At 47.6% G+C, this 27,080-nt stretch overlaps 4 protein-coding genes across 4 annotated transcripts; 2 read left to right on the top strand and 2 right to left on the bottom strand.

Annotated features, from left to right (window-relative positions):
- The first annotated feature begins 228 nt into the window (after window positions 1-228).
- Window positions 229-2,622, top strand: LOC108103307 (protein crooked neck). Its single transcript, XM_017208730.1, has 2 exons — window positions 229-362; window positions 423-2,622. The coding sequence occupies exons 1-2, from the start codon at window positions 327-329 to the stop codon at window positions 2,490-2,492; spliced, it is 2,106 nt and encodes a 701-aa protein (XP_017064219.1). The 5' UTR covers window positions 229-326; the 3' UTR covers window positions 2,493-2,622.
- A 102-nt stretch (window positions 2,623-2,724) lies between these two features.
- Window positions 2,725-15,948, bottom strand: LOC108103306 (protein pecanex). The gene is made up of 11 exons (XM_017208729.2): window positions 15,835-15,948; window positions 15,199-15,730; window positions 14,825-15,134; window positions 13,820-14,770; window positions 10,726-13,761; window positions 9,227-10,669; window positions 8,949-9,109; window positions 8,492-8,891; window positions 8,089-8,435; window positions 5,593-8,031; window positions 2,725-5,527 (listed from the first exon to the last, which is right to left on the bottom strand). The coding sequence occupies exons 2-11, from the start codon at window positions 15,349-15,351 to the stop codon at window positions 4,508-4,510; spliced, it is 10,260 nt and encodes a 3,419-aa protein (XP_017064218.1). The 5' UTR covers window positions 15,352-15,730; window positions 15,835-15,948; the 3' UTR covers window positions 2,725-4,507.
- A 708-nt stretch (window positions 15,949-16,656) lies between these two features.
- On the bottom strand, window positions 16,657-17,403 carry LOC108103295 (uncharacterized histidine-rich protein DDB_G0274557). Its single transcript, XM_017208708.1, has 3 exons — window positions 17,340-17,403; window positions 17,201-17,268; window positions 16,657-17,053 (listed from the first exon to the last, which is right to left on the bottom strand). Exons 1-3 carry the CDS (start codon window positions 17,355-17,357, stop codon window positions 16,657-16,659), a joined length of 483 nt encoding a protein of 160 aa, XP_017064197.1. The 5' UTR covers window positions 17,358-17,403.
- Window positions 17,404-18,906: 1,503 nt separating this feature from the next.
- LOC108103310 (vinculin) lies at window positions 18,907-26,703 on the top strand. The gene is made up of 6 exons (XM_017208733.1): window positions 18,907-18,980; window positions 20,718-20,875; window positions 22,974-25,164; window positions 25,262-25,392; window positions 25,452-25,850; window positions 25,984-26,703. Exons 2-6 carry the CDS (start codon window positions 20,819-20,821, stop codon window positions 26,089-26,091), a joined length of 2,886 nt encoding a protein of 961 aa, XP_017064222.1. The 5' UTR covers window positions 18,907-18,980; window positions 20,718-20,818; the 3' UTR covers window positions 26,092-26,703.
- Window positions 26,704-27,080: the final 377 nt, after the last annotated feature.

Raw genomic sequence — 27,080 nt, 5'->3', positions numbered from 1 at the left:
TTAAAAATTATACAAGTCTTTCATTTTGGAGGTATGGAAATGCGAAATACACATAAATAAAATTATTGCAGTTAAAAGCAAATATTTGAATTTGTACATATTTAAAAGTGCCAATGATGTACTTTCGCACTAAAATACATCTTTTACACTTTCACAATACGAAATTCAAAGACAGTGGAGACGTTGTAATCGTCAGAACTATCGATATACGCATACTACTATCGAAACTCTTCATTGGTGGCATTATTTACTTTCTTGACAAATTAGTTTTTAGCAATTTACTAGTTAGGTTGTTAAGTTAAAAGCACACCAAGCAGATTTCAGACATGGAGCGGCCACAGAAGATGCCCAAGGTGGCCAAGGTAAGTGTTCAAAACGAGCCGAGCAAACACAACAAGAAATCAAATCTAAAATGTTCCCAGGTGAAGAACAAGGCACCGGCAGAGGTGCAGATCACTGCAGAGCAACTGCTCCGTGAGGCTAAGGAGCGAGACTTGGAGATCCTGCCACCGCCTCCAAAGCAGAAGATCTCTGATCCCGCCGAACTTGCCGACTACCAGCAACGGAAGCGCAAGACCTTCGAGGACAATCTTCGCAAGAACCGCATGGTCGTCAGCCATTGGATCAAATATGCTCAGTGGGAAGAACAGCAGCAGGAGATCCAGCGTGCACGCTCCATTTGGGAACGAGCGCTGGACAATGAGCATCGTAACGTGACCCTCTGGTTGAAGTATGCAGAGATGGAGATGAAAAACAAGCAAGTGAACCATGCGCGTAATCTGTGGGATCGGGCGGTAACCATTATGCCGCGAGTGAATCAGTTCTGGTACAAGTACACCTACATGGAAGAAATGCTGGAAAACGTGGCCGGTGCGCGTCAGGTGTTCGAGCGCTGGATGGAGTGGCAACCTGAAGAGCAGGCATGGCAAACCTATGTCAACTTCGAGCTGCGCTACAAGGAGATTGACCGCGCACGAGAGGTCTATGAGAGATTCGTTTACGTGCACCCAGACGTAAAGAACTGGATAAAGTTCGCCCGCTTCGAGGAGTCACACGGGTTTATCCATGGCTCGCGGCGCGTCTTTGAGCGGGCTGTTGAGTTCTTCGGAGACGAGTACATCGAGGAGCGACTGTTTATCGCCTTTGCCCGTTTTGAGGAGGGTCAAAAAGAGCATGACAGGGCACGTATTATCTACAAGTACGCTTTGGACCACTTGACCAAGGAGCGCACGCAGGAGATTTTCAAGGCCTACACAATACATGAAAAGAAGTACGGGGACAGGGCCGGTATAGAGGATGTAATTGTCTCAAAACGCAAGTACCAGTACGAGCAGGAGGTGGCCGCCAATCCAACTAACTATGATGCATGGTTTGACTATTTGCGTTTAATTGAGGCGGAAGGTGAGCGGGATCAGATCCGCGAAACCTACGAGCGGGCCATCTCTAATGTGCCGCCCGCCAATGAAAAGAACTTCTGGAGGCGTTACATCTACCTGTGGATCAACTATGCTTTGTACGAAGAATTAGAGGCGGAGGATGCGGAACGCACGCGACAGATCTATAAGACCTGCCTAGAGCTAATACCCCACAAGCAGTTCACATTCAGCAAGCTTTGGCTGCTGTATGCACAGTTCGAGATTCGCTGCAAGGAACTGCAACGGGCACGCAAAGCTCTGGGCCTGGCCATCGGAATGTGTCCTAGGGATAAGCTCTTTAGGGGCTACATTGATCTGGAGATACAGCTACGTGAATTCGAACGCTGCCGATTGCTTTACGAGAAGTTCCTGGAGTTTGGCCCAGAGAACTGCGTTACCTGGATGAAGTTCGCTGAGCTAGAGAATCTACTGGGCGACACGGAGCGGGCAAGGGCCATTTTCGAATTAGCTGTGCAGCAGTCGCGTTTAGACATGCCAGAGCTGCTGTGGAAGGCGTACATCGACTTCGAGGTTGCCCTTGGTGAAACAGAACTTGCCAGGCAACTATATGAGCGACTCCTGGAGCGTACGCAACATGTCAAGGTCTGGATGTCGTTTGCAAAGTTCGAGATGGGCCTCAGCCACGGCGACAGTGGTCCGGATGCCGAACTCAACCTGCGGCTAGCCAGGAGAATCTACGAGCGAGCTAACGAGATGCTCCGACAGCTGGGCGACAAGGAATCACGTGTTCTGCTTCTGGAGGCATGGCGCGACTTCGAGCGTGACGCTGCCGATTCGCAGGCGCTACAAAAGGTAATGGACAAGATGCCAAGGCGGATCAAAAAACGGCAGAAGATCGTCTCGGACGATGGCGTCGAGGAAGGCTGGGAGGAAGTATTTGACTACATCTTCCCCGAAGATGAGATGGCACGTCCCAATCTTAAGCTACTGGCAGCCGCCAAGATGTGGAAGAAGCAGAAGGACGTCACGGAGGACGATATTGCCGTTCCAGCTATTGCATCCGAGCCAGAACCTGCAGATCAAGCTCCAGCGGAAGCGGCGCCTAGCGGTGATTGATCAGGAACAACATATTTTCGCAATAGTCTATCAGAATTCAACATGCACACCAAAACTGCAGATCCTTGCAAGTTGTTTGAACTTGAAAGGAACAAACTATTTCAATAAACCTCCATAGTGACATTTTAAATTTGCAATTCATTTGTTGAACTTTTTAAATATTTTTTATTAATGTAAAGGCAAACGGTCATTCAAAATATTTTTAAGTAAAGTTGTAACACTTGGTATTACTTAGCCCTCAGCAAGAGTGCGAGGTTGTGTGAGCACATATAGGTGAGCTTTCCTTTCCACATACAAAGGATAATTAAAGACTCCACGACTCCACCTGATCGAAGGTCTCCAACGAAAGAGGAATAAGCAGATTCACAAACGGCGCGGCTGGATAAGCGATCCTCGATTACTAATCCAGTCTGTCTTTAGCCCATTTGGAGGAATACCAGAATCTGCTTAACTTTGTGGGCACAAGTGGATGGAAAAGAACCCCAAGGCTAAATAAAAAAGGTAGAAAACTGCAGGTGCTTTTGTATAACAAGTTTCATTTATTATTTATTTAATTGATATATATTTATATAATTTTTTTATGTATAATATAAATATGAAATTTGTTTTAAATGGAACTAAAAAAATGGAGTGGAGTGAGGGGGAATAAAAATGTATTTGTTAACAGCTAAGTTTCGATAAATGTTTAATACAATCCATATATGTACATAGAAATAATCAATATTCATTGTATTTTGTTTTTTCTTTTTGTTGTCTGTTAGTTTTTCTCTCTTGATAATTAATCGTAAGTTAATCCTTCTGCTGGTTGTGAAAAATTAGCATTTACACTTGTGTTTATGAGAGATTTGGCTAATTGGGCATGTGGCTATATAGTGGGTATATGCCTTGGTTATATACGCATCGAACGAACGGAACGATTGGATTCGGATTGGCCGACAAACTGTAGCTTTGTTCGCTTAGCTTCGCTCTTCCCTATATGTACATGTAAATCGCTAGTTGGGATTGGGATTAGGATTCCGTTTGCTGCAGCTCCTCCTACTTCCCAGACTTCCTGACTGGGACTCCTCGAATGTCATCCTCCATACGTCTACAAATGTGTGTGTAGAAAAAATCAGTCTAATATATTAAGGCAACGTGAGAGCTTTACATGTCGTCATTCCACTTGATCCTCGTCCTCATCCTTAACCTCTTAATTGTCTAGGAATTGTGTGTAATATCTTAGTTTTGTAACTTGAATCCTGTCCGAAGTTCGCTTATCGCTTATGCTAATTTTATGCGATTTCTGTATAATTTGTGTACTCTTTAACAATCAATTTTGGTATGTTTTGTGTCTGTGTGTGTATATATGTGTGGGGGATCATTAACTTTATCTTTAAACTAATTTCCTTTAAATATACATTTATAAATTCTTTAGGTTTGCTTAATATTTCTGTATTGGCTAGCAAGAGGAGAAAGAACAAAATAGGTAATGTTTGAGAAGCATTTGGTTTTCCTTTTCCGTATTATACATTTCGCAAATTACAAGATTTGTTTGGATATCTATCTTATGATCTCTGTCCAAGCTCTTGCTCTCGATTTGCGCTCTTTTTCCTATATACTGAGTATAATCTATAACTTTTCATTAATACTAAATATTGAATTCTTTGTTTTTTGTTTTGTTTTTGTCTGAATTATTGTAGTTTGCTCCTAATTGCTAAGCATACACTAAACGCAGTCGTTTTATAAACTTTACTTTGATTTCTTGGAAGTGTTCTCATTTGTTGTTTGTTACTCTGGCCACGATCGGTGTTCGGATATGGGGCTACACCCATGCAAAGAGGCACACAATGCGGAAGCCCGGAGCAGGGTCGTCGTCTCCACTCTGCAATATCTGTCTTCATATTTCTGCTCTTTGCTGATATGTATTACAAACTTGTGTCCATGGCCATGTTTACCTGGGTGTGAGTCCATGCCGTTAGTGTGTTTGCTTGGCAAACAAATGCAAATCTTGTGTTGGCAGGTCCATCGTTATCCCTTTAGACCGTTGTCCCCGTCTCGCTTTTGTCATTCCCATCGCTTGGTGGCTCCTCCGAGGCCAATTCACGGGTCTCCTCTGCATCGACTGCACCCTCCTCCTGACTCTGAGAAGGAGAAGTTGGGGAATTGGCACTGGAAGTGGAGCCGGCCTCAGCAGGAACGGGACTAGACGGAGGTGTTGGTGGAGCTGGCTGCTCTTCGGGCTTGAAAACGGTTTCCTCTTCCATCGGCATTTGCTCCTGGGAATCCACTACTTCCTTCTCTTCCTGCTCTGGTGCATTTTCTATTTCCCTTAACCCTTCTTCACCTTCATTGGCAGTGTCTGTGACTGTGGCTGTGGCTGCGACTTCCTCCTCCGTCACCTCAGCAGGTGCCCCTTGTTGCTGCTGGTGAACGGCATCGTCCAGTTTTTGAAGCAACTCCGGCGACAACTCACCCATATCATAGAGTCTTCGCTTGCTGTTGTCCAAGATTATCTCCTTCCACATACTGACCAATCTGGTGAAGTTCGTCAAATCGCCAGGATCGTCATGTGGCAATGGTATGGAACGAGCAGATGAAGTGTCCTCATCCTCAGAACTGCTGCTGCTCACTGCTTGGATTTTGGACTTGTGCGGTTTAGAGGCGTTGCTGGTTGTCGGCTTAGATGATCCAGTGCCTCCAATAATTGGAGTTAAGCCCGCCAGCTTTAGTTGGATGTTGTACTCGTGGAAATCACGCTGAATGGAGCTGCGCCTCGAATTGGCAATGTCCTCGGTGCTGCCCATAATCTGATTGTATTCCCTTAGACCCAGCTCCTCAACGGGCACGTAGTGGTCACCGATCTCCACGAGGTAAACGTACCGGTTGACATGTGAACGAAAGCGCACGTCCTTGTGGTTGGGCGTCCAGCAATGGACCACATGGCCGACCATGCCAGCACTTGGCTCCCAATCCTTCCAGGACAGTCTACCGCCGTTATTGCGCATTCGCTCGGTGGGCCACACTACGGCATCGATGATATCTAGGCAGTCGTAAATCTGTCCGAAGTTTATCATTATTATCCTGATTTAAAGGTTATAAACTACTTGTTATTTCTACTCACCCCAGTGTCATCCACTATAATAACCTTCTTGAATATCTCAATGCGCGGCTTTCGGATGACTGCACCTCCTCCAGTTCCTGATACCGGTCCCGATCCTGCGGGCTTTCCTTCCGCTATTGATGCACTCGTTCCCGTTTCAACGGAGGTGAGGCAAATCGGTCCCTTGGTCTTCCGTGGATAATCTCCAGGCGTGGTAATAATGTTGCCCAGGCCAACTCCCATTCCCAGACCAAGGCTGCCGGAAGATGAAGAAAGCTTTGTGCTGCGCGGACTTGGCTCATGTTCCACTTGGGTTTGAGGTGTGGCCAAATCTTTTCCAGACTCTCCCCCTGCTCCACCGCTGGCAATGGGCAAGGTGGCCCTGCGCTCATGGTCTCTGCCTCGACTGCTACCAACTTCAGCAGGTCTGCGACTGCGAACTCCGCCGCTACTTGTTGCTCTGATGGGCCCACTAGCTCCTGTTCCTCCAACTCCAGTTCCGGAAGTTTCCTGATCTCGTTCTCTGTTCAACAGACCGGCAATCAACGTTGTGGAGGTGGGTTTCACAGGCATTACGGCCAGACCTCCACGCACCACTGCCAAACTATCACTTACATAGTTTCCGCCTAGATTGGCGGGAATAGCTCCTCCAGGAACATTTCCTGAGCGCACGCTGTAGTAACTGTTTACTGTGAGAGTGTTGTAAAGTGGAGCAGAGATAAATACGGGCGCCAAATCACCGGATTCACCACCCGTGCTGCTGGCAGTGCCTGGAGCAACTACTCCTAGACCAGATCCTGCTGAGGCACCTACTCCAGTGGCTGTTGATCCTGCACCTACTACGCTGCCGCCGCTTCCAAAGTTACAGGCACCAAGCTGGATGGGTCCTGATCCCGGATGCGGCTCTAGAGCAGATCCCGAACTGCAGCCCTGACGACAGCGCTCACGAATGCGGTGCCACCAACCCAGCACTGTGTGTCGTATAGTTTCCAATGTAATGGCGCCTCCAATCACCTCACACAGTTGAGCGTTTGTATCCGCATAAGAGGTAGTTAGTGGAGACACGTAGATGGGATACCCAATCGGTTGGTCGCAGCTGGAATTAATGATATTGCGTAGCGCCTGCTTCGCATTTTGGATGCTCCCGCGCTCTGGATTCCGATTTCGCAAGTAGATCAGCTCTTGCTGTTGACCTGCCCACAAGCCTCGGACGCACTCCCGGTTGAGCTTGATCACCCGGAAGCTCAGACAACGCTTCGTCAGCCGGATAATGCGATACTCATCCGACCCTTCCTCCATAACGTGTCGCAGAGCTAGTAAATTGGGTGCTCCTCGGAGAACGGCACTTCGCCATACAGGATCCGCCTCATGCGAAATGACTAGCTCGTTGGAGCAGTTGTCGATGGCATCGTAAAGGGCATGTGGATCCAGAAACTCATCGGGATTGGTAATGTGGTCCTGCTGAAGCTTAAGTGCCATTTTAACCGCCGGAGCCACAACTGAATGAAGAAGCTCCATGTCCGCAAAAACCCATTCATCGCGCGGCGAAGTGATCCGGAAATCCCCTTTGAAAAGGGCATGCAGACCGTGTAGAAAAAACTCCACACCTGTGAGTGAACTGTGTGATGCGGTGGCCAATGATCGCCTGGCAAGAAGGCCCAGGGCCAGGCAAAGGGAGACCAGCGGTGCATCTTTACCCACGCTGGCCAGCTTTAATCGAAGTGTTGGCTTTTCTTGACTTTCTTTTCGATTTGTTGGACCTCCGGCTCCTGCTCCCGTGGTGGTGCTACTCTTGGCCAGCTTGACGAATACGTTTTGATCCATATAGGTCACATAACCACCAAGTCCTGGAGCACTTTCTGATGTTTGCCGGGATATATTAGCAAAGCTATGAGAGCTGCTCAGCTGCTGATCTGCGCCAATGGTGTCTGGTCCTCCTCCTGTGCCACTGACATTAACTCCTCCTGTAGCTCCTACTCCTCCTCCGCTGCTCTCCTGAGCAATACTCTTTTGCGGACGACGCAACTGCTGCTGCGACTGTGATTTTGATTGCCCCGAAGCTGGACCGGCTGTTCCACCATGTGCCGAAAGATTCGGGGTGCTCTTCGAATCATTATGGGCAGGGGTGACCTGAGGCGGAGGAGCAGCGGCCGCCGTTGCTGGGGCGGAGGACGCTCCTCCAGTACCTGCTGGTGCTTGTGTAGGTTGCGCAGCTCCCATAGTGGCAGCATCTCGGCGCATGTCCACGCAGTAGTTAATCCATTTTAGGTACACATAGCAAAAACTTGACCGTGTGATTCCCACCGCCCGAAAGTCAAAGTCCTCGTCTAAATTAAAATTGAAAATGGGATCTAGGTCGACGAACTGGCGACTCAGCGTGTGCTGCAGAGCATCCTGAATGGGGCCGGATGCCAGCCACTGTTCCAGCTTGGGATTCTTCACCACATAGTATATGATACTCTATAAAAATATCTTTTTTTAGCTGAAGTTATCGCGCGAAAATATAACAAAGCTCACCTTAATGTAGTAGGTGATGAGCACCTTACGGTACTCGAACACCTGCAGCGTGGCACTGGCTAAATTGTCTGATATGGAGTACCCCTCGATCACATATTGGGCGGCGACCACCTGCCAGGCTAACCAGCGGGTGGAGAACATAGCATTAGCGCTGAGTAGTCGCGGCAGGTGCCCTGGATCGCAGCAGCAGCAGCCATCGTTGTCCTCCACATCCTCGGTAATTGCCTCTACCTCGCGCTGCTGGCAGTACGTGCCTCGAAACTCCAAACCACGCATTTGGAATGTGCACAATCCGTTGCCTAGCTCAATTATGTGAACCAAGCAGTTTAGATCGTCAGAAGCAAGAACTGTAAGTATGGTAATTGTAATAAAGTTCATTTGGAGCAGCATGTTAAGGTGTTACCAAAGCAATCTCCCTGATTCACATTTCCCCAGCGGCCCATTAGGAGATCTCCGCACAGAGAGTGCTGCAGAGAACGGGTCAGGTGCTCGTAGAAAATGCTGTTAAGGTTGTTATCATCTGCACCCAAATCCCGTTCAAGCTGTGAGCTAAGCCGCGTATTGGAGTGGTCTATCCGACGTGTGTTGTAGTCCCGCTCCCAGAATTTAATGGGTCGAACGTACGATGTAAGGAAAATAGCGCTTCCCAAAAAAGGATTTAGCGGAGTTGAGAGCAGGGCAGATATACCTGCCTGCAAGAACAGCATGGCCGAGTGGGGCACACTGAACGGCTGTGCGAAGGCATGGAAGGCAGAGCCCCAAGTAATTTGCCACGGAGCAATGTAAGTCACAATGAATTGCAGCTAAGGAAGGAATTCGTTTAGACTAGGTATAATCTGATAGCCTGGTGGAGTTCTCACCTTCAGAAGGAAGTCACAGCACTTGCGGAAGGCCAGCGATACAAAGAAGTAGTCAATGATGAAGGTCTCCGTGGCCATGGCAAAGTCGATGCGGAATAGCAAAACCGTAAAAATGATGATCAGGTACTGGTTGGTTGGATCGGAGTAAGCGTTCCTCACGACTGATCAGCGATGATTATAGTGAAAGTGAGAGAGACGGGAGATCATAAATTTTAGATTCTTATATACCAAAAACTAACAAATAATTTTTTTCTTTATGATGTACTTGGAAGACTCACACTTTAGAGCGCAGATGGCCACAATGAGGGTGCCCCAAGGTAATCCAAACTTGGTCACAATTAACTGCGAGTCCGCCGTCAGAGAGGAGATAGCCAGCAGCGGAAAGAGCACATTCCGCTCCAGCACACTGAGGTAAATGTATAACTTCTCAAACCACATGATCTTAGGCGCGTTAAGCACTTCGTACTGGCCGAATTCACGTTGCCGGAGCAATGGACGAGCGAAGCAAAGCCACGGCATGTGCTTTCTCATTTGGGGCACAATGTAGTGAAGCAGGAGTCCCAGAACGCCAATAAAAGAGTATAGTACTACGTTGAGATCCGGTTGCAGAGCGGTAAACACAGTGCTGGAGTGTAGCCCCAGTACACTGACAGCTAAAAGGGTCATTACCACCAGATCATTCTTCAGGCGAGTGGTTACGGTGGCCTGAAGCTTTCTTGGCAGTGGATCCGGAAGGTCATTGCCAGTTCCATTTCCATTGGCATTTCCGTTGCCACCACCACCACTGCTGTTTTCACTGGCCTCGGTAGTTCCAGTTCCTGTTCCCAGATTCCCCTGGTGTTGTTTTTCATTGGCAGGCGCTTCTCCTTCGGCGTCGGGATATGCCTCCAAGCAAGCCGGTGTGGCATCTGTAGTGGCAGTACCCGCTCCAGCTGTCAACGTAGACATATCTCCGGGATTTGTGGCAGATGAGCTTGAGATCTTGTCCTCGGCCTCATCATCATTAGCGGCTTGGTCATATGCATCCGCCAGTTCGTTCTTGCTTGCCTCCTCACTGGTCAGTATATCCCCGCGATGTTCTTCACTCTTCACCGCTTCTCCAGCCAATGTACCGGCTTCCGCCGCTGGTTCTCCTGCTCCTATGGAGGTACATGAACTAGACGCTGTGATGACTCTCTTACTGCTGCTTATGGTCTTGGCCAGGGTTTGCTGGCTGCTGCCTAAGGACGAGGCTTTCGACTTGCTATGCTTCTGAAGCAAATGCAGATCCTGTTCTGGATCTAGTTGATCGTCGGCTTCTTTCTCCTTTTCTTGCTGGTTCTCATTGGCAGTTAGCTTTTCCAGCGAGCTTAGTTCGATCTGCTCCTGCTCTGTTTTCAAATCTGGCTGTCGGCGCTGTTTTGGTGTACTGGTGGGTAACTGGACGGTAGTGCCAGCTTCTGTTGCATTAACTGTTTCGGTTGCCGCTGCCTGTTGCACTTGGCTTAGATCCTCGTCCTCATCGTCACGATACGTACTTACAATACATGTTTTGATAAGCCGCCACAGATGGCTAAAGTCGCTGGCACACCGGGACAGGTGGTAGCTCAGAGGCACCAGCATGGCGCAAAAGATTGAGAATAGAATGTACTGCGTGCCACGTTGCTCATCTAATGCTCCGTACAGTGGTCCGTACAACAGCATAACAGCAAGCACCGAGCGCACAACGCACAAAAAGGAGCCTGAAAGTATTTATAAATTAGTCTTATTTCAGGGTCGAGATTAAAAAGGGACTCACCTAGCAGACTGCTTGCAGCATTTCCCCCAAAGACGTGCATGTCAATCTGCTCCAGTAGGTACATAAGGAACGTGTTAATCTGCGGACACAGTCCCACCGAGAAGATGATGGGAAAGCACAGCAAGAGGATGTAGAGGGAGTGTAACAGAAGAGCTACCACATCGGCGGGCGAGTAACGCATGCCAAAAAAGGTCACAGGGTCCGGCGGCCGTTGCCCATAGTCTGTATCCAATCGTTTTAGGAGAAGGAGCATACCTCCCCCTAGGCAGAAATATATAGCCCGCGAATAGGCTACCGTCTTGTTAAAACCATGAACTGGCGACGCTGCATCCGGCTGAACACTTTTCACCAGGGAGTATTGAGCTCCAGCGATTACCGCACAAAAGAGAAGGGCGCACAGATCCTTGTAGTGGTCATGCTGCAGGATAGCCGCGCCTAAGCAGGCTACCATGGTGCATAGCATGCTGGCCAGGAGCACATGCATCCAATGTAGATCCCGGTCGAACAGAGCTAGGAGCTCCAAGCGGTCCATGGCTATCTTGAACTCGTGCTCCTGACCGCACCATTTGAACCGGTACTTGTAGAAACTCTTGGGAGCTGCTGGCTTTTCTGCTGCGGAAAGGAAGCACGCAGGCCTCCAATAGTCGCAGTATGGTGCAAAATGTTGCGCATCCACATGCAGCATTTGTTGGTTCAAATGACTGATTTGACTAATTTGGCTGATCTGGTTGCTAGGATGATTCGCCAGACCTAGGGCGCTTAAAACTCCTCCACCGCTACTCGACGCTCCGCCTCCAGCTCCAGAAACTGAAACAGAAGCAGCCTCACTGGCGTTGGCTGCCACTGCCGCTGCCGCATCACTGAGTTGCTGCAAAGCGTCCAATTGGCTGCGTGCCACCTGCCGTTCGTTGCGAATCACATTAATCAATCCCTGGACAGAGAATGGTGCGCTTGATGGATGCCGCGAGCTGGAACTACCTCGCATTAGCATGCCGACCTGGTGTTGCGTCATCTGTTGGGTTGCGAGAGTGTTTCCACGAACTCCGGAGTTCGCCTCCGCTGCCGCTGCAAGTTGCTCGCACATCAACTTGGCATCCATACGCAGTTTATCCCTCGCCAATGCCCGCTCTATGTTGGTCATGTGCTCCACACTAGAACCGGAAGTGGAATGGGCACCCTGGAGAGCTTGAATGGCATCCTGATAGAACTGGAAGTGTGCGTTGGACATGTTCGGCGGAACGAGGCTGCTGCTCGCCGGGATGGGAGTACCGTCCGCCGATCGGCCAGTAATGGGTCTGCCGCGCTCATCTACAGCTCCGCCGTGCATAAGCCATAGCATCTTATGAATGTCAGCCGTCAAGCTGTCGGACAAGCTGATGCTGTGCGTTGAATTTGAGGAAGAAGAATTGCGGGAGGCCATCTTGGTCTGTTTTACCAGAGCAAACTCGTTACTGACCTCGGGAGCATCTGCGGGTGAGCCTCCTCTTCGTCTTCTTCTAAGTTCATCCACCTCTCGGTATTTCACCACCTTTGGAATGGCTCCCAGGCTCTTTGCTGCCATTTTTGATGTGCAGGGCTGCTCCTCGTCCAATTGGCCTCTTTGGGGCTGCTGATGGGGTTGCTGCTCTGACTCCATGCCAGCTAGAAGTTGATCCTTGGAGCTAGCACTAACTTGCTCGCAATCGCTGGACGGGCAGCCCGAATCTGCCTCGCTGCGAATGGGAACGGGTGCAATAGGGGCCGGGATTACTGCCCCAGATTGGTGAGACAGCTCCTGGCGCAGTTGCTTGTCCGCCTGGATCTCTCGCAGCGTTGCTTGATTACGATTGCGGTCGCTAAGTAGCGGGGAACGCGATCCTGTGTTGTTATCCTCCGCTTCCTCGTCTTCATCATCATTTCCGCCAATTACCACAACTGCCACATCTGGAGGGGCTCCAGATGATCCTGCGCTCTCCGTTGGTATCCCTTTATGATGCTGATGGTGCAAATGCGAGTGGTGATGGATTTCGTGGGTTTTTAGGACATCATCCAGTTGATTGTGCGTCTGCTGCAGTTCGCTAAGAATGTGCTCCAGGTTGTCGTCGAAATCTTTAAACACGTCCTCGGCAGCGGCGTCGACGTCTGCCAGGAAACCGCCCACATCCGATTCGGCACTGTAGTGCGTTTGGCTGCAGCCCAACGCCCGCGTTCTTCTTCGGATTGGGACATCGTCTACCTCATCGTCATCGTCGGCGTTACCTTGACCCAATCCTGAGCAAACGTCGGCGTGTTCCTCGTGTACCGTCTTCTCGTCAGAATGCTCCACAATGGGATACACTGGAGGTTCAATTAGAGCCGTTGTAGATCCACAAGCGCTGGAGCTTCCGAAGAATAGGCTACTGCAGGTGCTGCCGTTACCAGGTACTCCATTTCCGGCGGAAGCATTTGCCTCGCTATATCCTTGAGTTGGGTACAGATTGAGGTGCTGGTTTCGCACAAGACTTTTGCTCGGAGGTGGCAGCGGATTCCGCATCTGTTGTTGACCCGAGATGGCTTCCACGCTGTTTGGATGCGGACTGAGATTGGATACGGAGGGCTGCGGACAAAGCACCTCCAAGGCGGCGCTCTTGATGCGCCTTACACCGCCAGCTCCACCACTTCCTGCTGATGTTCCTGCTTCTCCGGCCTGACCCCTGTTTCCTCCACCGCCCACCAGAGAGGATTTGTTGCCCTGGCTTGATCCATGTTTGTAGCTGGTTGCGTTGGAATGTCTCCGTCTTTTCATCCCGGCAGCAGAACCACCACCTCCTGCAGCTCCATTTCCTCCAGTACCCGATCCTCCTGCTCCCGGTGGGGCGCCTCCTGCCAGCTGAAGTGCGGACATTGTGCTAGTGGGATCCTTACGGATAATCGAACCGCCTAGGTGATGATGCAGGTAGGGGTGATGGTGATGATGATGATGATGTTGGGCACGGAAAGTCGGCTGATGCGGCTGTTCAATACCCAAATCAGATTTGGTGTAGCTATCGTCCTCTAGGTACACATCCGGAAAAGGATCTAAGTCAGAAGAACAAAAGGTGAGAAAGTGATATAATTATGTTACCAAAAACACTACCTAATATCCAGGATTGTAGTGCCCGGCTGCGGACGTCGGAGACTCCGCCGCTGCCCGCATTCCTGGCCAGACCTAGTTCCATATCTTCCACATCGTTTGCAGTGCCACTTCCACCTCCGCCAATCACCGCTAACGCACCTATGCTACTGGCTGCGCTGTGGTGCGGAAGTTGCAGGATCGGTTGAAAAAGACCGCCACGGCTCTGGTGCTTAAGCCGTTCGTCGTGCGTTTCCGAGCTTCTGTGGCGCTGTAGACGAGTGGATCGCCCGGGATTTGCCGATGAATTCGAGTTTGGGGCAATTACGACGACGGCGGTGGAAGAAGAGGGTGCATCTCCCCCGCCTATGCCCGCCGACGGTGTGCTGGCTATGAAGTGCTGGCGAGGATTGGTTTGACCGCGCGCCTTGCTCGTTGGCTGGGAGTGAAGAAATGAAGGAGCCGCTGTGGCTATCGTGTCTGACTGGTTCCGCATCAACTTATTTTCCACGCTAGAGTTGGCAGCCGCTGCCGCAGTGTCCAAGCTGCTCTGGCGCTCCAGACGTCGTCGGTGGCGCCGGCTAAAGACTTCGGAGCACTTGCGCGACAGGTGTCCCGTACGGACATGCTGGACAGGTGGTGCTCCCGCTCCCGCAGGACCTAAAGCTCCAACAGCTCCGCCCGATCTGCTTTCGCCGCCGCTGCTACCACCATCGGCGCTGCCCGCACTGCTCCCAGCCGCCTCGACAACCTCTGGATAGACAGTTAGGTATTTGTTGAACAGATCCGACTGAGCGGCGGCACTGGTGGTAGAATTTCCGCCTGGTCCCGTGCTCCGAATGGACTTGCTGACGCTGGCAGAACCAGCCAGAGATTGCTGATCCTGCTGGCTGCCGCCTGACAGCATGGAGGGTGCGTAGAACATTAGTTCAATAGATTCGGAACTGTTCTTGCGATGCACATCGACCTTAAGATCTGCGAAGGAGGTGCATTAACATCCAGGTCGAGATTACAATAAACACAACTCACCAATGATGCTGTTCACATTGTCGATGGACATGATGCTGTTCTCCTCGCTGGCCTCATTGATGGCCTGCTCGACGGAAATGCGTGAGCCACCCGGTCGGATGACCTTCATCTCGATGCCGCCCTCGTCGTCATGGCGTGACTCCGTCTCCTTGGTGACCTTGAAGAATTGGCCCTTCAGGTTCACCTCAGACATGGTCTGGGCGCGATCGTATAGCCGATGCAGCGCCAAATTGGCCAGCTTTACCATCAAAATGGTCAAGCTGGTAATCACGCAGTACAGGCACCATGTCAACCAAGTGCTTGGAAAGTACTGGAAAATCACAAGAAGGTTACAAAAGCCTAACTATGGACAATTCTCTTTTGTTGACACTCACCAGGTAGGCCACAAAGGGCGAGCAGAGCAGGTAAAGCCACAGGTAAAGGTGCACCACGTTGCAAAAGACACCTTGGTGCGGATCGTAGAAGTAACCGCCGGTCAGCGAGGCCCACACGCCCTGGCGCAGAATCTCCAAGGTCTGTGAACCCATGGTGGCCTATACTGCATCGCTCAGCCGACGGATGGATGAGGATCCACGCTTCTGCTGCTCCAACTTCCGGATTACTCACAAGAGGAGCTGCAGTTGCCCTTCGACACTCTTCCGTTTCCGTTTGTTTATTTGCTGATTAAGCGTGGCAAGCTTCAAGCGGTCCGTGGCCGGCGGGCGGGGCCTTGAGGAACGGTGGCAACGGGCGGAGGTGGAGGCGGAGGCCAAGTTGCTGTTTTTTCTGGGGGAAAGCTGTGGGGCGGGAGACAATGCTGCGGCTCTATTGGAAACACTGTAATTCCAGGTTGGCGTTTCGCCGTAGTTGGTTTTCCGGGGGTCTCAATGCTGCTGCAAACGGATAAATCGAATATCGCTCGCAATCCTGAAGAAATTGTAATTTTTTCTTTTGTTTAGATCATCCGTTTAAATCATCCTCTTTAATGAGCAAAACCAAATCTATCTGAACACAACAACGAAGATGCTTACCAACGCATGTTTTTGTACAAAACAAAAGAGCAATTACATTACTTATTTAATTATTTTTTATATTCCATTCCAGTATAGTATAGTATTTTTTTTATTACTTTCCTCCGATATCAAGAATTGATAACATAACTATCGCTTGTGTCCCATCCGCAGGCGAACAGCTGTTTTTCCGATAGGCTTAAGGCAAACATTTACTGACATCGAATGGATAGGTTTGGGTTCGGTGCAAAGCTATCGGTTCAATCAGAACTGTCGAACTATAGACATGTTCAAAAATGTACGCGCCAAAAAATCTATACTAAGGGATTACATGTGCAGGTCGAAATTTTCTCCTTCTAAAGAATTGAGTGCTATGAAATTGAATTTTTAATTCAAAAAATTATATTTCTTAATACATTTTTAATTCATTATTTGGAAAAACCTGTATTTAGGACACCATCATATAATTTTATCTGCTTCATGGAACAAATAACCATAATAAGCATTATAAATATTAAATAATACTGTTATATATTCTTGAATACTATATATTTATTGTTTAACATTTGTCTTTTAACAACAAATAAAACCAAGTCCCTTTTCTAAACATTTTTTAGATCTTACATGATTATATAATGGCATAGCTGATAACCAAATATTTTTGAAATTAAGTTCGCCTTACTCCAACTTAAATTTATTTTCATTCACACTTAATCTACATTTTAGCCTAAAAAAAAAAACAAACAAAAAGGACATCTATCTAGGGAATCACAAAGAGTCGGGATAATCCGGGCGATCGTCCACGATCTGGTCAGTCTGCGCCCTATTTTGGGCGCTACACAGTCAGCGCTCCTCGCTGCTGCTTCCATCGCCGCCGATAAAGTCGTCCCTCAATCCACCCCTGTGCTCGTAGTTATGGTGGTGGTGAATGTGCTCCTCCTCCTCTTCGAGTTCTGGGAGAACAGGAGGTGCCACCGGCGTCTGGAGTGGGTGGTGGTGCTCGTGGTGATCATGGTGATCGTGGTGGTCGTGATGATCGTGCTTTTCGTGGTGGTGTATATGCTCCTTAGTCTGGTGGATCTGGATGGGCCGATGGTCCTCGTGGATTACTTTTTTCTCCTCCTTCAGAACGAGTGGCTTGTGGTGGTGGTGTACATGTTTCACCACCGTGTGTATGTGCTTCTCTATTTTCTTGTGAATTGGCACGTGGATAACGATTTTTTTCTTCTTCTGGTGACCTCTGAAAGAGTATAGGAATGTTGTCATATAAAATTGAATACATTTTAAAGATTATCCTTTAAAAATTCAATTGTTACGACTGTTCTGATGTTAATCAGATAAATTCCTCATCAATCAAATTTTTACTTAATCCCTTAGTGATTCATACCCCGCATCCGTTTCCGGTACGCAGATGAGCAGCAGAACCAGTGCCACCACAATCGAAAGCCTCAGCAGCTGCAAAAAATAAGAACAGATTTTGGGTGTAATCCTCGTTTAATCATTTGTTACCCCAGGTTGCCACTCACCAAACTGCGGTTATCCATATCGTTTGGTTAGAGATCCAGGTGTTTAGGTGTTGAAGGCTCCGACGATGCGGCTGCTTTGATTGCTGCCCCACTGCGACCATTTTATTTATACATGCCCCACGGAATGCGGTGGAATACCAATACTCGGCACCGGTTGGTGGCGCTTCCGTGACGCAGTCCATCGAAGATATGGGCAGAGCCATGGGTTTTCAAAAAGCTTTGGAACAGCAACATATGATGGAGCCGCTGCGCACGCGCCGCAAACAACAAGCTGGCTGCTCAGTGGAAAACCTGCAATTTTCATTCGGCAAATTTATTTCGGATGGCAGCGATCATCGTGTCATGGCTTGTGGGTGGGTTTTAACCAGGTGAGGACTCTACTGTGCGGGCTTACACTCTATAGCCAAACATAAATTAGCCCTAATTTGTGGAGTATACATGGCGAGAAATAACTTTTCTTACTATAGGTAAATATATGGTATAGTATATTTACATTTTAAATCGCTTATTTTACATTTAAAAAAAAAATGTTTTCGTATTCTTGGCTTTGGCAATGCCTTTACATATAATACAAAACTTATTCATATACATAAGTTTTTTCGGGCTTTTTTAGCAAAGAACATTGGCAATACAATTAACAAATAAATATTTCCAGTGTCCAATTAATTAAATAAATGGGATACCAAGATTTCCCGATTTGCAGGGCATGGGAGCTTCGTTCCCATTGTACAGTCTTTGTTTTTCCGTTTTTCCGTTTTGTTTCGTTTGTGTGTGAACTTCTTCTAAAGTTTTTGTTTTTTTCAGCAGCTCACGCAGACGGAAGGCACGGAAATCTGCGCCCGAAAGTGAGGCTCCAAAAGCTGAGAGGCCCCAAACCGAAGACCCAAACTCAGTCAACGGAAATAGCAGAAGCGCAACATACCCAGATAGATATGTTGCATGGCCGCCAGCCCCTGGATTTTGATTCCCCACCCACTCTCCCCGCTTAACTTAAGTACATGGCACGTAACGCGAGAAATAGAGAAATATGTACGTTACAAATAGATCGCATGCACATCGCTCATATTTATATTATGCAATCGTACAGACGATTTGCCAGATTTGCGGGTGTTATTTAATTGCGAATCGCGAATTTATTTGTTGTCCAATTTTAAATGCGATCACTGTAAGAATGTGGAGGCCTATCGATATCGTTGACAGTCATCGGTTGTAGCCCCAACGAAAAGAAGAAGCAGCGATGAAGAAGAGGAGAAGAGCAAGTGAAAAGAATGGAGAACAGCGATAATAGCGTCACCCCAGCACAGTGGGAAAAGTCATAGGTTCGTCTGGCAAATAAGTAAGCTTCAATTTCTACTATCATCTCTGTAAAAACACGTCTGTTTCACAATTTCCGGTTTGTGGTTTTTCATAAAAAAAACTTTATTATTTTCATTCCAATGTCAAAGATAAGATATACGTACGTAAAACACAAGTTTAAATTGGAAATTCTTATGGGTTTACAGATTTGTTCTTATGGGCCCACTGTGCCCAGACTGGCTGAGTGTGCGAGCGTGTGTGCGCCCTCCAATCGAAATCTTTTTTTAGTATTGAAAGAACAGTCGGGCAAGAAAGTTGGGGCGCAGCAAAATTGAGCCAGACAAAGTAAATACCTCAGTAAAGGCATACATATAGACAGTATTTCATTTCGATGAATTATAAGTGAATTATTTGTTACTAATATTTGCCCGCAGTGTTTCAGTTAGTAGTTTTCTATCCGCCATTTATTTTCTGTTTTTGTTTTGGTGCGTCTGTGTGTGAACCAATTGTTGCTGTTGCGAGAGTATTGGTGCCGTGATTAATAAATTCCCAGTGACAAAGACCAAAAAAAAAACAGTAACGTAATGTGAAAGAACAGCGTTTAAGAAAGATCACGTTCCGGAGATATTTTGTTTAATTTACTTGGAGATTTTGATTTCGAGTTTTTCTAGTTGCCATTAAAATTGACGAGTGTGTGTGTGCATGCGATCATTATCCCAATTGGGAGCAGCTCCCCTTTTCCCCAATTGGAGCCTCCTGGGAACAGTTCGTTGTGATCAGAATATAATGGGTATTGAAATTGTTAAGCAGCAGCACTCGTAGAGCTTCTGATAAGAAGCTACGTCGATCAACCTGTTCGAATTAAACTTGTGTGTGTTTGTGCAACAATTGTCTACAATTTGTTAGCCATAAATGGTCACAAACCGCAAAAGTCAATAAACCCCTGCCCACAACTCAAAATTTCGAACCGGGCGTTGAGAATGGCGAAAATCAATCGAAAGCAAAATTCCATAAGTGGCGGACGTACATCACATGTATTTCCATAAAGTTCGATATTTTTATATTTAGATATTCATCTGTTAGTGAGTGTGTGTGCATTGCAGGTTCTAAAAATCCAGAAATACTTTGTTTTCCCAGTTTCTGGAGGGTGAAAGAGAGGAGAGACCTGTACCCCCACCCAGAAATGGACCCTCCCACGCATTGAATAGCCTGTTCACCTCTAGAGGTGGTCGTATTTTCAATGTCTTTGGCGCGGAATTGGTTTTCCCGTTTCCCGCATTTCCCATTTTCTATTTCTCACTTACCACCTTTTGCCGTAAATCATGGCCAATTAAGGTCCGCACCCTTGGCCAGTTAATGCGTCACTAGAGCCAGGTCCATATCCAATCCGATACCCAATATCGACATCCCCCAAAAGTCTGGCGAGTGACCTCACTAGATGCGTCATCGTTATTAAAGCGAAAGCCCAAGCAAACAAACTGAATCAACAGAACAGAACCAAAACAGAAAAACTCATAAACGAAAACTTCAGGCGATATAATCGCTCGATAAGTTATTCAGGCGAAAAACCCAAACTTTAGAAAACTCATGGTTTCTGAAAAAGAGGGACTTGCTTCTCCGAAAAGAGTCGATTAATTCCGTACGAACATTTTTTAAGTTTTTAGATTATCTATTTTGTTAGCGGCTAGAACTCAGAGTTTATAGCATTTCAAAGATATCTTACTTATAAGATTTTTTATAACAGATCTAGCAAATTGCTTGGAATTTGAATTGTGCACAAGGCTAATAGTTACATATGTGTTGATCAATTGATTTACATGAAGCTGTGTCCATATCGATTTATTGACTTCCATTCCAGTTTTAATTGAAGTGCATTTTGTTATTACATTTGGCTGCTGTGATGAGCCAGGGTTTTGAAAGAAAACTACTTCCGAACGAAAACTAGACCAACACTGATTATTTGTCCCGAGTTGTTACTCTTATCTTAAAATCGAGATGGAATTCCAAAAGATAACCCCCTGAGATGTTTGCCCAACTTTGTGGTTCTTACTGTGCTCATTTAAATGATTTCTTTTCTTCCAGTTAACTAGATATCTGGCCCAGAAGAAAGAGAGAGGACAGCAGCAACTCTGAGATAAACGAGACTTAACAAAAAGGAAAGCAGACGAAACAGCGCAGCCAAAATGCCTGTCTTCCACACAAAAACCATCGAGAGCATATTAGATCCTGTGGCCCAGCAGGTAAGCATTGTCTGGAGATGGGGGTTACGTTTTGGGAATTTGGGTTAGAGGGCTGAACTGTTCTTTGAAGTAAATATTTCGCCCACATAGCAATAACGATTAATGAAATTGGCGCCCAAGAAGGTAACTCTATATTGTTAATAAAACGTTGGTTAACAGAATCATAAGTCCATACCTTGTTAAACCTAGATTATTTAGATGGTTGATGAAATATTGATTTACCAGGTATCAGAAACATTCATTTCCACTCCACTTTCCCTAAACTCACTGATCGATAGCAGCTACTTGTCATTTGCACCTGACATCATCGAACTGCATCTGTGGGGCATGTGTCGAGTATAATGCTATATAATAAATGTAGTCCTCGTCGCCCTTCCCGATCCAATCGCCCCCTCAATGTACATACATATATCCATTTATTTATGTGTGTTTTCCATCATGAGTTGAAACAAACGCGCGGAAAGGAGGTGTTCAGCGTCTTTGTTGCTTTGTTTTTTGGCGTTACTTAACGGGTCTAAAAATAAATTAGGTAGAAATAATAAGAATAAATGTTGATCAGAGGCCAGCGGCCAACCTGAGCTTCTGAGGACAGGCGGAATTTTAATTTAATAACGCAACAAATGAATATGAAAAAATCAGGCGGAGCAAAGAAAACAAATCAGACATGGATGCGGGGGCATGAGGGGGTTTTGGCCGAGATCCAAAAATAGCAGCATAAAATACGTTTAGTAAAATCCAACAACGGCGGCAACAACATTCAGCATCAGCATCATCGAGAGGAAACAACCAAAATAAAAACATTTACGATGGACGAGCCATGAAAATGAAATCATGGCAAAAGCAAAGCAAAGCAAAACCAAAAGCATAGGCTATAGGCTATAGGCCATAGGAGGTGAGGACCTAAGGTGTGGGAGTAGTAGGTGTAGGTACCATACACTATAAACATCTGTCTCTGTAGGTGTGGGCATCCATCGGATGTGGATGAGTGAAAACTGTGGTCTGAAAACTGTGCCAAAAAGCAAGCCCACAGCATTAGTCATCCGCCGTGGGGTGGATTTTGTATGGTGTGTGCTGCTGGCAAACAAATGAATTAAAAACGATCATTCAGCACATCAATCAGCGCATGGATACATAAAGTCGGGCACATATGTCTCTGTCTGTATAATTAGTTGTTGGAGAGGGCTTCCTCCTTGCTGCTTAATTGCATAATTAATTAATCAACTAGGCCAATTGCTGCTAATTGCTAAAGCGGCGCCCAGCGCAAAAGGGAGGCCCTGTAAATGTATTGCCCGCTCAGTGGTTAACCACATTATCCCCTGGATTACACTAGTAAAGTGCTAAGTCTTAAGTCGTCGACTTAGCTGCGCTTCGATTTAGTTTCGGCTTAGTGGGGCGCTGTGGAGATTAACGAAGGTGGCGACTGTTCAGTCTCTATAAATAGATAAATAGCCATGGCCAAAAACACCTTGAGCAGGTGCTGATGTCAAGTCCAAATGCCATGCACCATGTGGCGTTCCATGGCGCCGCCCACGCTGCCCACGCCACACCGAGTCCGCATCTGTTTCATCTCGATCGGGCTCCGCTAGCTTTCCGAATCTGTGAATGAATGGAGCGAGAAGCTGTTGGATCGAAGATAAATCCAAGTGGCTTGCAGTCGAGCGATCACACAGCACGACCATTAACAGTTTTGCTTCCATAAACAACTCTATTGGAATTGATTGATCAATCAGCGCGCTCGAATGGAGACGGACGAATTGTGTAATCACTGATCACCAATGGGTACGCGTTCTTGTTACAAGATCGATTTTTTGGCATTTAATTTAAGAGCCTTTAATGATAAAGCGGATATTAAGTAAAGAGAAAATTGGGGAAATAATTTATCGATTTATTAACATTACTTTAAAAGATTTTGTATTTAAATTTAGGGAATCTGCAGGCCATAATTTTCCGTACAGCTCAGAAGGGGACTCCCAGTTTTTAATAGATTGAAACTCCATACAGTCCTATAATCCATTACAAACCTTCTCAAACGAATTCACAAACCTCGGTTTCTGTTTGAAATCTATACTAAAGAATCTCTAATTTTTTTTCGCGGTAGGTATCTCGCCTGGTGATCCTGCACGAGGAAGCCGAGGATGGCAATGCGATGCCGGATCTCAGTCGGCCGGTGCAGGTGGTGTCGGCTGCGGTGGCTAATCTGGTGAAGGTGGGCCGCGAGACGATCAACAGCTCCGACGACAAGATCCTTCGCCAGGATATGCCTTCAGCATTGCACCGCGTGGAGGGTGCCTCGCAGCTGCTGGAGGAGGCATCCGATATGCTCCGCTCCGACCCGTATTCGGGTCCGGCGCGCAAGAAGCTAATCGAAGGGAGCCGCGGCATTCTGCAGGGCACCTCCTCGCTGCTGCTTTGCTTTGACGAAAGTGAAGTGCGAAAGATCATTCAGGAGTGCAAGAGGGTCCTGGACTACTTGGCCGTGGCCGAGGTCATCAACACCATGGAGCAGCTGGTGCAGTTCCTTAAGGACCTGTCGCCCTGCTTGAGCAAGGTGCAAAGGGAGGTGGGCGCTCGCGAGAAGGAGCTGACCCACCAGGTGCACAGTGAGATTTTGGTGCGGTGCTTGGAGCAAGTAAAGACCCTGGCACCCATTCTCATCTGTAGCATGAAGGTATACATCCACATTGTGGAGCAGCAGGGCCGCGGAGCCGAGGAAGCGGCTGAGAACAGGAACTATCTGGCCTCCAGGATGAGCGACGAGCTGCAGGAGATCATCCGTGTGCTGCAGTTGACTACATACGACGAAGACACCAGCGAATTGGATAATCTCACGGTGTTGAAGAAGCTCTCCAATGCCATATCAAATAAAATGGAGCTGGCCAACGAGTGGTTATCGAATCCCTATGCCTTGCGAGGCGGAGTGGGTGAGAAGGCTCTGCGTCAGGTGATCGACAATGCCACAGAGATTTCGGAACGCTGCTTGCCCCAGGACTCGTACCCCATTCGCAAGCTGGCTGATGAAGTGACAGTGATGGCCAACTCTTTGTGTGAGCTGCGTCAGGATGGCAAGGGACAGAGTCCGCAGGCGGAGTCCTTGGCTAGAGGAATCCGCGATCGTCTGGGTGAGCTACAATCGCTGGTCCACCAGGCAGTGCTCGGTGTGGACAAGGCTGGAGTCCAGCAGACGGCCCACACCATTCAAGGTCGATTGGAGCAGGCGGTGAAGTGGCTGCAGCACCCAGAGATCAACGATGGAGGCCTGGGTGAGAGGGCCATCAACTTGATTGTGGAGGAAGGCCGAAAGGTAGCCGAAGGCTGCCCCGGCCACCAGAAGGCTGAGATCCAACAGCTGTGCGACGAGGTCGAGCGCCTCAAGCACCAGGCAGCGGGATCCGGACCAGCAGCCAAGCAGGCGGCTAAACAGCTCACCCAGAAGCTCTACGAATTGAAAGCGGCCATTCAAAACGCCCTGGTCAATCGCATTGTGCAGGACTTTATGGACGTGAGCACTCCGCTCAAGCAGTTCACAGAGGCCGTACTCCAGCCGGAGGGAACACCTGGTCGGGAGCAAAACTTTAACCAGAAGTCCAACAACTTGCAGGCCTTCAGTGATCGTGCATCGAAGACCTCAAGAATGGTGGCTGCCGGTGGAGCGTGTGGCAACAAGAAGATCGCCGAAATTCTTCTTTCTTCTGCCGCCCAGGTAGACTCCCTAACGCCGCAACTTATCAGTGCCGGACGCATTCGGATGAACTATCCGGGCAGCAAGGCGGCGGACGAACATCTTCAGAACCTAAAGCAGCAGTATGCGGATACAGTGCTGCGAATGCGAACCCTCTGCGATCAGGCGACGGATCCGGCAGACTTCATCAAAACCTCCGAGGAGCACATGCAGGTGTACGCTAAGCTCTGTGAAGATGCCATCCATGCCCGCCAGCCGCAGAAGATGGTGGACAATACCTCGAATATTGCCCGCCTGATCAATCGAGTCTTGTTGGTGGCGAAACAGGAGGCTGACAACTCGGAGGATCCTGTGTTCACGGAGCGTTTAAATGCCGCCGCCAACCGGCTGGAGCGTTCATTGCCTGCAATGGTGGGAGATGCCAAGCTGGTGGCCACCAACATTGCCGACCCGGCTGCAGCGGCGGCCTGGAAGAACTCCTTCCAACGGCTCTTGGGCGATGTGCGTGAGGTACGGGATGCCATTGCGCCACCGCAGCCACCACCGTTGCCAACTTCACTGCCGCCACCCATTCCGGAACTGAGCGCTTTGCATCTGTCTAACCAAAATGGTTAGTATCCATCCATCCATTCCATAAAATATTCAAATTTTTGTTAAAAATAATAATTAATTTAATTGACTATTGCTAACGTTTAATTGTTTTCCAGCTGAGCGTGCGCCGCCTCGTCCGCCACTGCCCAGGGAGGGACTGGCGCCAGTACGTCCGCCACCACCGGAAACGGATGATGAGGACGAGGGAGTCTTCCGCACGATGCCACATGCAAATCAACCGATCCTGGTGAGTTTCACAATAATGTGAATTTGGTAAATAGTTTGTCAACCTCATTTTGTTTCTAGATCGCCGCCCGAGGCTTGCACCAGGAAGTGCGTCAGTGGTCTTCCAAGGACAACGAGATCATTGCGGCCGCAAAGCGAATGGCTATCCTGATGGCCCGTCTCAGCGAACTGGTGCTCTCCGATTCGCGGGGTAGTAAGCGGGAGTTAATCGCCACCGCCAAGAAGATCGCCGAGGCATCTGAGGACGTGACCCGTTTGGCCAAGGAGCTAGCCCGTCAGTGTACCGATCGTCGTATCCGCACCAATTTGCTTCAGGTGTGCGAGCGCATCCCGACCATCGGCACTCAGCTGAAGATCCTGTCTACTGTAAAGGCCACAATGCTAGGTGCCCAGGGATCAGACGAGGATCGTGAGGCCACAGAAATGCTGGTGGGCAATGCCCAGAACCTTATGCAGAGCGTAAGTTATTAAAAATATTTAATACAGGAACTTATAACATAAATAACATTGAAAGCTCTTTTTCTTCTAACCCTCTCTCTAACTTTGCTCTATTTTCATTGCTAAATTCCTTACTTTTTATTGAATTTTCCAGGTGAAGGAGACTGTGCGCGCCGCTGAGGGAGCCAGCATCAAGATTCGATCGGATCAGACCAGCAATCGGCTGCAGTGGGTGCGCCGGCAGCCCTGGTACCAATACTAGGCGATATAGAAGGACTAGGGCGCTGTAGCAAGGACCCGCCCATCTGGCCAAACGCCACCTGCCACCTGCCACGTGTCTTGTGTAACATACAAAGCTAAACACTAATCTTAATGATTTCTATTTTAAATGTTAATCCCCTAATATGTTCCATCTAAAATTCAGTTATGTAAGTGCCTGCAATTATTTATTATGCGCTCCAAGAACTCGTGCTCATGTCCCCACCCCTTTGCCCCGCCTGATTCTATTCTAATTTTGTTTCGATATTTGTAAAATGTATTATTAAGCGTGCAATAAAAAAAAGCGAAAATCATAAGAAACGAAAGCAATATGTACATACAGCAGTCAGATTTAAGCGAATGCAATGTATAAAATAAGTGAACATATCCATATGCAGTGGGTGTATCCTCCAAGGAATTTTAAAAAGCCTCCCCCATGTACTTGTAGTGTACTAACAGAAGCATTTATTGAGACCCTCGTTAATGTTTGAAATCTAACTCACTAAACCAGCGAAATCACCTGCTGACGGATGTCAAAAGCCCAAACATGTAACCCAAAAATGATGTGTGTCATGTTCAATATATAATTGAAATAAAACTGAACTTCAATTGTTAATTGGTGGGTTTAATCTGAATGTAAATGGTCTTCATTGTATTCCTGTCTACTTTTGTGCACATGTGGGACTTTTTTGGTACAGTACCTAAAAGCATGCTACAATTTTTCTAGGATCTATAACCCTAAGTTGCTAAAAAAGTAACAGTAAGTTATCGAAAAAAAACAAATATAATTTTTTTTACACTTAATGAATATATTTTAATAAAAAAAATACATTAAGTGAGCTTAAAAATGTTGCGTGCTTTTCGGCGTACAATGCTAATACGTATTAAGTATACGTAAATTATTGCTTATTTGAGCTGCTATGAATTCTTCAATTAAAATTAGGTATACTCACCAATTAAAACCTAAATGAAAATGATTGTTTTGCTTAAGAA

Source organism: Drosophila eugracilis, unplaced genomic scaffold (genome assembly GCF_018153835.1).
Source record: "Drosophila eugracilis isolate 14026-0451.02 unplaced genomic scaffold, ASM1815383v1 contig_2167, whole genome shotgun sequence".
Taxonomy (NCBI): domain Eukaryota; kingdom Metazoa; phylum Arthropoda; class Insecta; order Diptera; family Drosophilidae; genus Drosophila; species Drosophila eugracilis.
This window is presented reverse-complemented; position numbering and strand designations above follow the sequence as displayed.